The sequence below is a fragment of the Osmerus mordax genome, chromosome 13 (genome assembly GCF_038355195.1).
Source record: "Osmerus mordax isolate fOsmMor3 chromosome 13, fOsmMor3.pri, whole genome shotgun sequence".
NCBI lineage: Eukaryota > Metazoa > Chordata > Actinopteri > Osmeriformes > Osmeridae > Osmerus > Osmerus mordax.
In genome coordinates this window covers 2,127,845-2,140,637 of record NC_090062.1, presented here as the reverse complement: position 1 = coordinate 2,140,637, position 12,793 = coordinate 2,127,845, and the positions used below count along the sequence as shown (strand labels likewise).

The following is a 12,793-nucleotide window of genomic DNA, read 5'->3' as shown; positions in this document are numbered from 1 at the left end:
GATGGTGAGGTGTAGGGCCGCCACTTTCATTCAGTTCAGACTAGTGTTCAGGTGGTGAGGTTGTTCAGTGAACTGTAAGTGCAGTGTTGTCATGTGATGCATACCAGAGAGAGGCAGAGAAAGCTGTATGGCTATAGGGTTAGTGAGTTAGGAAGGCTGTGGTCCTTGTGGCCACTCTAAGCACAGGGGACAGCTAATGGTAGGGAGATTTGCAGGGCTATATTAAAATGTCCTTGTGAAACTGGGTTGGGGGCCAAGGTATAGCTGTTTTTGTTTATTATTACATTAGTGTAGGTAAAGTGGCTAATGGGACTCCACAGGGGACTGTGGTGAGCCCCGTGTTGTTTGCTCTGATGATTATGTTTTCATGAGTGTGGGACCAGGGCAGCATTGCATGCTGATGGAGTGGAATAATATTCCTCCCCATCCCCATATTATGGCCTTGGTTATGAGGAGGATGCAGGAGGCAGTAACTTGTTACTGACATGGGGATTTTTAATGTAGGCTATGTCAGTAGCTAAAACTGTTTCTAACTAGGGAAACATAGGTGCATAGAAAAACATAACTCAATCTGGCACAAGGGTGCGTGACAACATCTCAATGCCTGTCAACTCAGCAGAAAACTTCCCTCAGTCTGCCTGGCCTCTCAAATAATTGTATAAAGCGGGAGTAGTTATCCTTTATTCTCAGCAGGAGAAATTGTTAAAATGCGTGAGAAATACAAGGTGTTGCGTGAGAAATGGTTGATATGCGTGTCTCACGACGAATGCGTGAAACTTGAGAGCCCTGGAATGAGGCACAAAAAAAAACTTGTAAAGGAATTTAAAATGTTACATTTTACAGGTGAAGCTGTTAGGGAAAGTATGCGATTTGAGACGCAGGCAATATGTATTGGGACATTCAACATATTTTATGCCACACTTGTGGCAGCACGGGTATTTGGACGCAAACTTGAACCGCATTGTTGCAGCGGTAGGCCTATGCCGCCGTCCTCACATTCCCAAACAGTAGGTGGCGGTAATGCACCTCTCAATGTTGGTTGCAATCGGCCATTAAAAAGGAAAGAAGGATTAATCCGCCACACAGTCTACCACAGTAGTAAAATGGCGTCGGGTGCCATTTCGACCGAGGCAAAGAAAATAACAGATTTAAGAGTAATTGATCTTAAATCTGAACTCAAACGAAGGAATTTAGATGTTTCTGGTGTAAAGAATGTTCTTATTGCCAGACTGAAACAGGTAAGGCAATTTATCCTTCTGCGTTCAATGCACAACACAGAACCTTGCTGACGAGTCGTTTTTGTCCTTTTGCAGAGCCTACTGTACAGACAGTAGCTAGCCATCTTTGAAGTCATTGTAATACCGCCAATAAAAAAAAAAAAATGAATACAAATTTCTGCCGTGGGATGTATAGTGAGAGGTAAATTGCATTGAATGAATGACTAGTTAATCACTTGGTTTAGCTACGCCAGGTAGGCCTATCATAATGTTGTGCAGTCGTCAGCTTCACGTCGAGACATGGGCCAGATATTTTTTAAACATGTGTTCGTACACTGCCCAAATTAGTAAATAACTCTTGAGTACGTCCAACTACTAATCATTCATTGCAATCCAACCTTATTGCATGTTCGTTGGTCTACTTTTTAAGTTTCTTTCTTTGTGAATGGCAGGGATTGTACATGGACATATTGCATACAATGTGTTGTAGCAAACGGTAGTATGCTTGGTTGTTTGCACGGTCCCTGGCCTGGGCTACATTGTTTACCGTTCCGTGTTAATATTTCGACTAATTGAATGACTGTTGGTCGCAGGCCTTAAATTTTACTGACAACTTGGCAAGTTAGATTGACAAACATCGTTTCTTATTTTAAGTCTTGTAAAATAGTTGCTATCTTTCATTTTGCAATATTATAACATGTAATCTGTTACGAATGGAATTTTGCTTAGGCTGTTGAAGAAGAAGGTGGCGATCTAGACAAGATTGAAATTCCAGTTTCAGCAGACACACCTGCCAGAAAAAATGCCAAAACCAAAGGTAACATTTCCTTGTATCATGGGCGTCTCCACATCTGTGTAACTGTCATTTAGTGTTTATTTGCATTAACTTAAGTGTAGCAACTTTTCGATTTAGGGAAAAAAGCGGATTCGGATGCTGACAACACTGCTGAAGAAGAATCTTTTGCCACTGCAGATGAAGAATCTTTTGTGAAGGTATGTTGGCATTGGATCTCTATAGCATACTTACCACTTTGGTTCAAGCAAGCTTGCATTGCTTAAATGCCTCTTGTTTCACTTTACAGGAGACAGAAGAGGATGGATGGGAAAAAGGTATGTTTGTTCCCAAACTCAGTTGAACTGATTACATTTTTTTTTTTGGTCAGGTTTCACTTTCAGGATTGACTATCAGGGGTAGGCAATGTTATTTCACAACCTTTGCAGGCAGACTGGCAACTCTTTACCCTCCCTCGTACAATGCATTGCACTTCATATACATACTGGCCTCACACTTCAACCGGGACTCATCATTCTAGGGACACATTCCCTCTGCGATTGGCTTCAGGCACATCTTTTTCTTGCAATATTTTTATGCCCCATAAAAATAATGTGACAAGACTCTTCAACACGGACACATCAAGACATGGAGCCCCTGGAGACACCAAGTAGTTTCAACGTTTAAGGAGAAGCCTGGACTGACGGATTGCAAGCTTACAAGAGCGAGATGCAGGCTGAAGATGACATGAGCCCATCATCAGGTGTTTTCCTCTGCTCCCCCAGAGCTTCATTATTGAAGATGAGCTCTGAATCTCCAAAGGCCTTCATGATGGGGTGCTTTGTGGACACACAGTTGTTAAGGACTTGGGTGATGCAAGAAGGACTCTTCAGTTGATAGATAATTGAAGATGACGCTCCTGAGTTTTCAACCCGACCCTGGGGTGTTGTTTGATTGGCATTTACATGGGACAGAAGATATGGAGGAGGGCCAGGAAAGATGTCAAGTGGCCACATCATGGGACTGAACTACACTACCGTGCCTTTCTGTATTTTTATTTTCATTTTTTTCCTTCCAAAAGAGAATGGACTGAAGCCCTTTTCTACTCACTCGAACGATTGTCAACAAGTCACACTGATGAAAGGCACAGACTGAAAGGGAAACATCGAAATGAACATTAATCTGTCTGGATTGTGATGGAACTTTGTGCTGGACACGGACCAGGAGAATATTGAATGACACCACCCTTTCCACTGAGGAATGTTTGTTTTGTGTGTTCCTGTGGTTTCTCCCCCACAATCACCACTAATGCTAAACTTGCTGTCTATTCTACTTTTTAGGTCCAGTAACACAGATATGTCAATGTTAAACGTTGTGTTTTGCCATGTTTTATCCTTTATTGAATCCCTCAGATGTAACTGAGACAGATGATGGTACTCGTGAAAATTCTAAATCACCCTCCTGTGAGGACGGCCTTGCTGAGCCAATGGCTGAAGCCGAGGCTGAGCTTGATGCAGAGGCTGAGGCCGAGCCCGAAGTCGAGGCCGAACCAGAGGCTGATCCAGAACCAGAGGCTGATGCCGAGGCTGATCCAGAACCAGAGGCTGATGCCGAGGCTGATCCAGAACCAGAGGCTGATGCCGATGCCGAGGCTGAGGTTGACCCAGACACTGAGGCAGACCAAGCGGCAGAGATTGAAACCGAAGGTCCCACATGCATCAAAGAAGTTGAGGACGATGACCTATCCGTCTCTATCCAGAACGAAGATGCCATCACATTGGACGTTGATGGCGATGACCTCCTGGAAACAGGTAAACATGTGAAACTTCCAGATTCAGAGGTAGACAAGGGCTGTGACGAGCCAGAGGCCTCTGCTGAGATGAACCAGGAAGAAGACATGAAGGGGGAAGTGACGGACGGCCATAAAGATGGTAAGAAAGATGACGGGCCCAGGATTGACCCCTCCAAGAAGGACAGCAGAGAGGCCTTGAAGAAACCTGAAATGGGAGACAAAGAAAAGGATTCTGGGAAGAAAGGCCCCTCGTCTACTGGGGCGTCAGGTCAAGCAAAGAGGTTTGTCTTTCTATGTCAGTTCTTTGATACTACTACCAAGTTCCAGCTCACTAAGAACGCAGCATTGTGGGTAGCATCAAGACTTTTTGCATTTTTTTTTTTCCTCTCTCTCTAAAGGGAAATGTTCATTGATGTACCTAATCCTGCCATTTGTTACTATCATTTGTTTTTCTGAAGTTGGGTAATTTGTGACAAGGAGATGAAAACACGCCTGTTTGTTTGACCTTTCCAGCACTTTTATTGCCTTTTCCAGTTCCCACTTAGGGCATTGTAAAAGTAGTCCTTGTGACCAGTTTTTTGTGAAACCTATGAAATGGTTCGCTGTGAAGTCTAACGCACTCCTGAAGATTCAAAGTACCAGGGATTAAATTGGCTGTGAACCTGACCCTTCTTTCACCAATGGAAAAGCAATGAAAGAAACCATTATGGAAGTGTTGTCCATATGCAAGACATGCGTGTGGGGAATTTTTGCTCAAGTTTTTGGGGGGGTTATGTTGTAACAATATGCATCACTTTATGTCTGTCAGTTTCCACGGGGGGGTTCATGTGCCGGCGCTCATTTCTTGTCTCTTGTTATTGTTGCTCAATCTGCTTTCTAGCTCTTCAAAAGACAGAGATGGAAAAGCCACAAAAGATGACAAGGGTAAGACTTTTGTTTGTTACATATGTGAAATTAAACAGTGAGTCTTCAACTCAGTGGAGCGTATCAAGCCCACCTGTCTTAGTAAAATGTGTTCCAAGTTATGAAAGCTTCTGTTAGGGGGGATGAATAAGGTAGAACATTTAGGCGATAAGATATGAGATTATTCCAAGTCAAACGCTAGCACGGTTATGATTGATTGGGTCTTGGCATGTATGTGATCTTGAAATTGTCCAGTTGCTCTTAATGGTAGTGTTAGTTTGACTGTGGCTACCTTTGTTAAAGGCGTGTATGCTGTCTCAGCAGGTACCGGTAGCAGCAGTACAAGCAGCTCCACTCGCAACATCTGGGTGAGCGGCCTGTCCTCTAACACCAAAGCTGCTGACCTGAAGAACCTCTTTGGGAAATATGGGAAGGTAAGAAGGGGACTTGTTTCAAGTAAAGGCATCAGGACTGTGGAAGAACTGCATTCAAAACCAAGCTGTGTGTGAATAAAGGCAATGGAGTGTACTGTCCTTAGTGCCGTGGTCATCTAAACGATAGTGGCAAATTGGTATTTTGCTAGTGCAATTGAGCTGGAAGTGGATGTGACTGTAAATGGGTGGAATAATTGATTCTGGGGAAGGTCATAATGCATCCTGCATAATGTTTGATAAATGCACAAGCCTTTGTTCTCCTAAGCCTACTGTTTTTCATAACTCATGAACAAGATGAAAAGCAAATGTCCTTGCTTGCGTCCAGAGAAATGTTTAAAAATAACTAAATGATTTATTCTCCACAAAATTCCTTTGAATCTCTGGTAGGCTAATCAGATCTAACAACCTTCTGATAAAGAGGAAATGCAAGTGGTGATATTTCCAGTATGGAACACATTAACATGCTTTGATACCATTTTATAGTCATAAACTATTTCTTTGCCAAGACTCTTACATTTACATTTAGTCATTCACTCTTGGTAGCTGACAATACATTCATATGTCAATGATATATGTATATGTGTCCTGACACTTGCAAACACTGCTTTAAACACCACCTTTTAACACAGCCTGCTCCATCTACTCTTTCAAACTGGAGGCTAAGCACAAATCAAACTAGAGAGGGTACAATTTCTGGGGAAATTGTAGGGTGTGCTTGCTTGCGTCTGTTGCACAGGGGTCCGTTTTTGAATGACATTTTTACAACTGATATTTCTGTATATTTTATATAAAAATGCATACTTATTATTTATAAAGATTACATAGATTTAAAAGCATTTTTTTGCTGCTCATTTACAACTGAAAATACGAGTGAAGTGTAGAATTAAATAGATGTCTTCTCATTTCCCCTGCAAGAGGCAGCCTCAACGTTGAATCAAAACGAATACATTTGGCAGACCGCTGTAAAAATTTACCTAATCTCTATGACTTAAACGTCATTTTAAGTTTTTCCCTTCTCATGATATTTTCAGGCATTTAGCCTACTCATTGCATTCATTCATTAATAAAGAACCCCCTTTGAAGATTATTCTACGACGTTACCCGGTAGTAGAAGATGGAATCGCGATTCAAACAGTCCCATCTGCTAACTGAAAATATGCCCCCCAAAACGTAAATAAGCTTGACATTTATTTAGTGGAAAATCGCTCATTCATAAAAAGCTCACTGGTAGCGATCATTGTCAGTAACAACGCAAAATGCGATATAGCCCTGTGTGGAGAATCTGCCCCGGTAAATTGTACTACTACGGTACAGTACTAGACTACTGCTGTGTTCGTCTTGGTAGCGATTGCGTTGGTTGAATTGGATTTAACGTTCCGTTGTACGGTTTAAGCTGAAATGAATTATTTTCATGAACAGATTGACAACGTTTAGGCTGTGGCAATGAAGTTCAGGTTAGTAGTTAGATAGACTTTTGATTTAAGTAAGGGGAGTGCCGAACATGTTCTGTCGCCGTTTGACTTCCTAAACAGCTGTGTAGTGTAGATGTTTTTGTAGTGTGTCTCGTGTAAGCTACAGCGTTGCAGTGAGCTACACTGGTTTGAAACCACAGGTAATGGTAATTTCACCAACAAATCGTTTTCTAATGTCAGAATAAATCCTACAACGAAAATGTATTTGTGAGGAATGTTTATTTTAACGATTGAAAACAGATACATCATAGACCACTGTAGTATGTGTTGCCCGGGCAACACAGGCTAATGTCATGATGCTAATACTTCAGTGAAATAGTAGACTACTGTTTCCGAAAGTAGATGTACTTCCTTAATAATATCAGCTTATATTGTACATTACACATCACAATTGTGTGTCATATCACAAAGTAAAATGAGTAAATAGTTATCACCCTGGCCTCTTTTCTTGTGGCGTTTCTGCAGCTGCCTTGCAGTAAAGCTATAGTTAGCCTAGCTATCCCCCAAGTTAACAGATGCGAAACGAATGTTCTGCCAAAGGTAGTCACGCGTGTTTTCGTGACGTTAGTGACGCAGTGACGTTAGTAACGTCAGTGACTGTGGCTAGCAAATTAGCCACCGTTAGCTTCACTTTTCGCCACAAAAACTTAACTTAAGCCTAAACCATGCAACGGAATGTAAATTCCAACAGAAGCAACTCAATCGCTACCAAGACGAAACTTTTGACACCTACGTTGTCTATGTAGGCCAAATATTGACTGAGTTTTAGGGGGGCAAAAAGAATAATAATAATAATAATAATAATATATATGTGAGAGAACAAAGGTTGTGCCCTTGCCGAAGGCAAAGCACACCCAATGAGGTGCATGAGAACTAATACAGGAGTGTTAGCTTTTTGATGGCTGTGGGAGTAAAGAGATGGAGTAACATCGAGCCACCAGAGTTTACAATGCGTCGTGGGACTCGTTGGGAAGGGCACTGCTTATATATATTTTATTTTTTATTTTCTTTTGTTACCTTCAGGTTTTTAGTGCCAAAGTGGTCACTAATGCCCGCAGTCCAGGAGCGAAGTGTTACGGCCTGGTCACCATGTCCTCCAGCGCCGAGGTGGGACGATGCATCTCTCATCTGGATCGGACTGAGCTGCATGGGCAGCAGATTTCTGTTGAAAGGGTGAGTTAACCGAGGAACGATTTCAAGGGTAATCAGTAACTCTGACCGTACGCTACTTGACCCCTTTCATTGGTTCAGGGCTGGAGAACTGTTGTTTAAGCTTGTAGTGATAATCAAAATCTCCTTTTCTTTTGAGGATTTCACAAACCCTAACTCGTACAAAGTCCTATAATGGTTTTTTTTCTGTTTTGAATGAACTGTTTTGAGAAGCACCTTGACTTAACACAGCTAGTTTGACGTCGATTTGGAATGCTTTCCCAAATCGTAGTTTTAAGAAGGCCTTGCCAATGAGCAACTCGTCTTAATGATGAAAGCCATTTTCTTTTTCTTTACCAGGTTAAAAGCGATCCATTTAAGAAGGAGCCTTCAAAGAAGGAGGCCGAGGAAAAAAACGGCTCCAGCAAGTCAAGTGACAAACGCAGCGCTGCCGGAACTAAAACTACTAGCAAGTGAGTGGAAAAAGAACAATGTTTTTTTTTTCCCCTTCTGTATTGTTCCTTCCGACTCCTCTGTGACCGTCTCAACCTCCTTTTGGTCTGTTTATCGATGTTAGAACTCAGCCGTCTGGCAAAAAAGAGGAGAAGAAGTCGGATAAGCCATCAGACAAAGACTGCAAAGACTCCTCCAAGAAACAGGAGTCAAAAAGTATCAAGTCTGAGGCAGCGACGTCCTGCTCTGGTCAAGACTCCTCCAAGAAGGATGAGAAGAAACACAGCCGTACGTCTTCTCCGTCTCCCTCGAGTCCAGACTTTTGGTGTGGTGTAGCGTGCAAGACTTGATTCCTCCTTTTGTTGACAGGTACCAAGAGCCCTGCTAAAATGGTGGTGCTTGACCATGCCAAAGGAGACCCCAATTTCAACAGAATGAGACAACCTTTCAGGAGGGGGGGAGGAAGATACTTTGACAAGGTTAATAAACAGTGTGGATTATCCTCACCCTGATTTATGACTGTAAAATGATGTTCAGTCTTTAACCTGTACCCCTGCACTTCTCTCCTCCAGCCTGGTTTCCCCAGCCCAATGCGGAGACCTAGATGGCTGATTCCACCAGAAGAGGTCAGAAATGGGATCATTCCGCCCAAATCTGTACTGGGCTCTCGATGTCCTCAGTCCTTCCTCACCTCACAGTGTGATTTCATGCAGATGGAGATGATGAAAGACAAAGGGCGAGATTTCCCAAACAAGGGCGGAAGCAAAGACATCATCCTCCCGTTTGAGAAGATGAAGGAGCAGAGGATGCGAGAGCGTCTGGTGCGCCTGGAGCGCATCCGCAGGGCTATGGAGCTGCGCAGGTACACACACACACACACACAGAGGGTCCAATGCACACCTGTTGGTCTCTGTGCTTATCAGTGATGGTGAGCTGTAAGCAGGTAGCCTGGCATTGCTTGACCAGTTAGCTTAACCCTCTTTTGATGTCCAAGGGGTGTTATTAACAGATGCAGACCTTTACATTTACATTTAGTCATTTAGCAGACGCTCTTATCCAGAGCGACTTACAGTAAGTACAGAGACATTCTCCCCGAGGCAAGTAGGGTGAAGTGCCTTGACCAAGGACACGTCATTTTGCACAGCCGGGAATCGAACCAACAACCTTCTGATTAATAGCCCGACTCCCTAACTGCTCAGCCCTCTGACCAATATCCCCCCCCCCCCCATCAAACCAATATGCAGAAACATTTAATCTTGGATTGTTTGCGTAAATGTCTCAATGGCACTCCTCAGTACAGTGTATTAAGCCCCTGCCTAATGTCAGATCAACAGTTGTGATTGGTCCTGCACTTACTATGCTGGAGCAAAATCAGTATGCATGTGTGGGTGGACAGAGCCATTCAGAAACGAGTTTGCGGATTTGGCTTCCCAGACTATAAACGGGTCACGACCGTGAAAACAATTTCCCCTTCGTAGGCGGCGCGAGATGGCGGAGCGCGAGAGGCGAGAGCGCGAGCGTATCCGTCTGATGCGGGAGCGCGAGGAGCGCGAGAACCTGCTGAGAGAACGCCAGAGGCTGGAGATGGAGAGGCAGAAGCTGGAGAGAGAGAGGATGGAACGGGAGAGACTGGAGAGGGAGAGGATCCGCATAGAGCAGGTACACAGAGGGAGAGGGGCACCTCAGTCAGTGGGCATGTTCACAACCAGGCCGAGTCTTGGCATGCCTTGGTAGTAGGTCTTGACCGGTGTCTGGGTCAGTAGAGGATTGCGCCCTACCCACCAGTGGTTCATAATGAGCCCCCTGTTCTCCCCCCCCCCCCCCCCCCCCCCCCCCCAGGAGCGTCGTAAGGAGGCTGAGCGCATGGCCCGGGAGAGGGAGGAGCTGAGGAGGCAGCAGGAACAACTCCGCTACGAACAGGAGAAGAGGAACAGCCTGAAGAGAGGCCGCGACGTCGACCACAGGTACGCACGTCACACACTCATCACACTGTGGGGCATCAAGTGTTCTTTGACGAGAACCAATCTCGGATTGGGCTTCAGTGTTTCGACGTTGGTCGATCCTGCAGGATCAGTTACAGAGCAGCTCTGTAGCATGTTGCTTTGTCGTTCCCCCTGCACACAAGAACCATGAACCTCCTATCCCTGTCTGTCTACCTCCCTTTGCTGGCAGGGATGCTTGGACTCAGACACCATCTAGCAGACTGACCTGTAACTTGCATGGAACTGTTACAGCCTTAGTGTTCCAGGCCTGTAGGTACATTTGGTGACATTAGTCTTCCCTTCGTTTCAGCCGGAGGGAGGATCCCTACTGGAACGGCAACAAGAAGATCCAGCCCGACGCCGTGGGCCGTCTTAACCAGGGCTCCGACTACAGCCGCCAGCAGAACCGCTTCTCCGACTTCACCCCCCGCGAGAGGGGCCGCTTCCCCGACGCCTCCCCCATGCCCCCCAACACCTTTGACAGGTAGGCTCCCCCCCCGGTCGGCACATGGCCACACGTCTGCCCTGCTCGGCCACGGCGCTCTACTATGACATGACTGCCCTTTTTAAAGGCAGGGTAAGTCATGTTTTTGAGAAGCACTTTTGGTCATATTTGCTGAAATAAACATCACATCCTGATGGCAATCGATACATCCAATGCTTTTCTAGTAAAATAAAACATTTGTGGCCGTCGCAGGAATAATAAACACGACCAATCACTGCATTCAGACTGAATGCAATTATTGGATGGGTTACTTGCCTGTCGTCCTTCTGACAGTAGCCAGCGCGTTTATGTTTTGGAGGGAGGGGGTGGGATATTTTGGGTTGGATACTTTCAAACTCAAGCCAAAATTGGTAGTTTTGCAAAACGCACCTACCCTGCCTTTTAACGACCGCCTCCATTTCCCCCCCCCCCCAGACGTAACCGCTTCGATGCAGAGCCCGACAGTAAGAAGTCTCGTCCGGCCGCCCACAGAGAGAGCTCTGGCTTTGAGCGCTTCCCCAAGAACTTTGATGCGGTCCGCCGGGCCGAGCCACCTCCACCCGCTCGCTCCGACATCCGGGACACGGACCGCAGAGAGATTCGAGACCGGGACGAGCGACGAGCCGTGCCCATGCCCGAACGCCCAGCCGGGGGCAGAGCGTCCATGCCGGGCATGTCCCACACCCGCTCCCCCAGGGACACTGGCCACAGTGGGTGGAAAAACGACAGTGGCATGCCCGCCAACAAGGGAGACATGCGGTAAGAAGGGGACCCAGGATTTGCCTTTTTGGATCTGATATTTGCTTCTCCTGAACTTGGCTCATGTGAATACTGGATCTCAGACCTATGGGATTATGAACATAGAACCTATAGAATTTTTGGATAAGGGTCTAAATTACTAAATGACTGTTGAAGCCAGGTGATCTTCAACAAGTTGACTGCTGTAGACCCTACACGCAGTTTTATTTTTGTTCATAGGAGGACTTTCTAGCCAACAACTATCATATTGCAAGTGTTAAAACGTGGTGTCAAATTGAAAGTGTTGTACCTTTTGTATTCTGTTTGACTGACTGCTGGTGTAACCCTGCGTGTCTGTAGCGGCGCGGTGCGGATGCGTCCGGAGCGGCCGGGCAGGGAGGCCCCGGGGCTGGCCCTCAGAGGAGGCTCCTCCGCCAGCCGAGGCAGGAGCAGCTTCGGGGGCCGGGACGGAGGAGGCCGACCCATGGTGATGGGAGGAGCCCAGGTCAGCGTCCACACACCCTCAACCCACTCCAGCTCTTACATCTGGAAAAATGACAGATCTATCAATACTGGTGTTAATACCAAACTGTCTTGTCCCCCCCAGCCGTTTGGTTCTGCTCGCCAAGTGGTTGTGGAGCGTCATGGGAGGGAGCAGGGCCCCAGGAAGGAGTGGCATGGTGGGGCTGGGTCCCAGGCCAGGGGCTTCCCCGACAACCGCAGGATGGGAGACAGCCGGGGCAGCATGATGGCTCCTCACTCCAGGTACAGGCCCTATCTACTGGTAATACTACCAGATAACTGTAAACCTCAGTCATGGTGGTGACATCTCACACTACCGTCTCTCTCTCCTCAGCCACTCTTCATCCGGCATGAATAGAATTGTACAGATTACCAACAACTCGATGTCCAGCGGTAGTGTAGGAGGGTTCAAGCCCTTCAAAGGAGCACCACGACGGTTCTAATTTCAAATCAGCCTCTAAGTTCTTTTTTTTTTTTTATATATATTTTAATTATAGGTGTTTATAGAAGCTGGTTTCTAGCCAAAAGGTAATAAAGTGTTTTTATTTTGTATAGATGAGTGTTTACCTCAATGTAGGGTTCCCTGACAGTCCTACTGTTACTGTTCTACAACCCTGTGCACATGTTCAACTACCCTTTAGAAGAAATTGTACAGCTTTAGTTATTTGTAACAATTTTTCATGTAATGTTAATTGCTCCTTCCTAAACTCAAATTCCTGTATGTATAATACCAAGAACAAAGCATTCTTATATTAACTTTGGTCTTTGCAGTTGTGCTGTGTGCTCTGAAGGTCAATAAATGATCTTGATGCCGTTTGAGACTCATTCAATGCTTACTGTATATTTTCTCACAAACGGCTGACGTGGAATAACCA

At 45.4% G+C, this 12,793-nt stretch overlaps 1 protein-coding gene across 3 annotated transcripts; it reads left to right on the top strand.

Annotated features, from left to right (window-relative positions):
• Positions 1-1,097: 1,097 nt before the first annotated feature.
• sltm (SAFB-like, transcription modulator) lies at positions 1,098-12,743 on the top strand. Of its 3 annotated transcripts, XM_067248645.1 has the most exons (21): positions 1,098-1,238; positions 1,947-2,034; positions 2,131-2,210; positions 2,300-2,327; positions 3,402-3,604; positions 3,641-4,062; positions 4,662-4,705; positions 5,009-5,118; positions 7,614-7,763; positions 8,100-8,212; positions 8,317-8,480; positions 8,562-8,671; positions 8,765-8,818; positions 8,906-9,054; positions 9,671-9,851; positions 10,032-10,156; positions 10,485-10,658; positions 11,094-11,417; positions 11,757-11,901; positions 12,004-12,161; positions 12,253-12,743. In XM_067248645.1, exons 1-21 carry the CDS (start codon positions 1,104-1,106, stop codon positions 12,359-12,361), a joined length of 3,066 nt encoding a protein of 1,021 aa, XP_067104746.1. In that variant the 5' UTR covers positions 1,098-1,103; the 3' UTR covers positions 12,362-12,743. The 3 variants fall into 3 exon arrangements, with proteins under 3 accessions (XP_067104746.1, XP_067104745.1, XP_067104747.1); XM_067248644.1 differs by having other exon boundaries at positions 3,402-4,062; XM_067248646.1 differs by lacking the exons at positions 1,098-1,238; positions 1,947-2,034; positions 2,131-2,210; positions 3,402-3,604; positions 3,641-4,062 and having other exon boundaries at positions 2,302-2,327.
• The last annotated feature ends 50 nt before the right edge of the window (positions 12,744-12,793 follow it).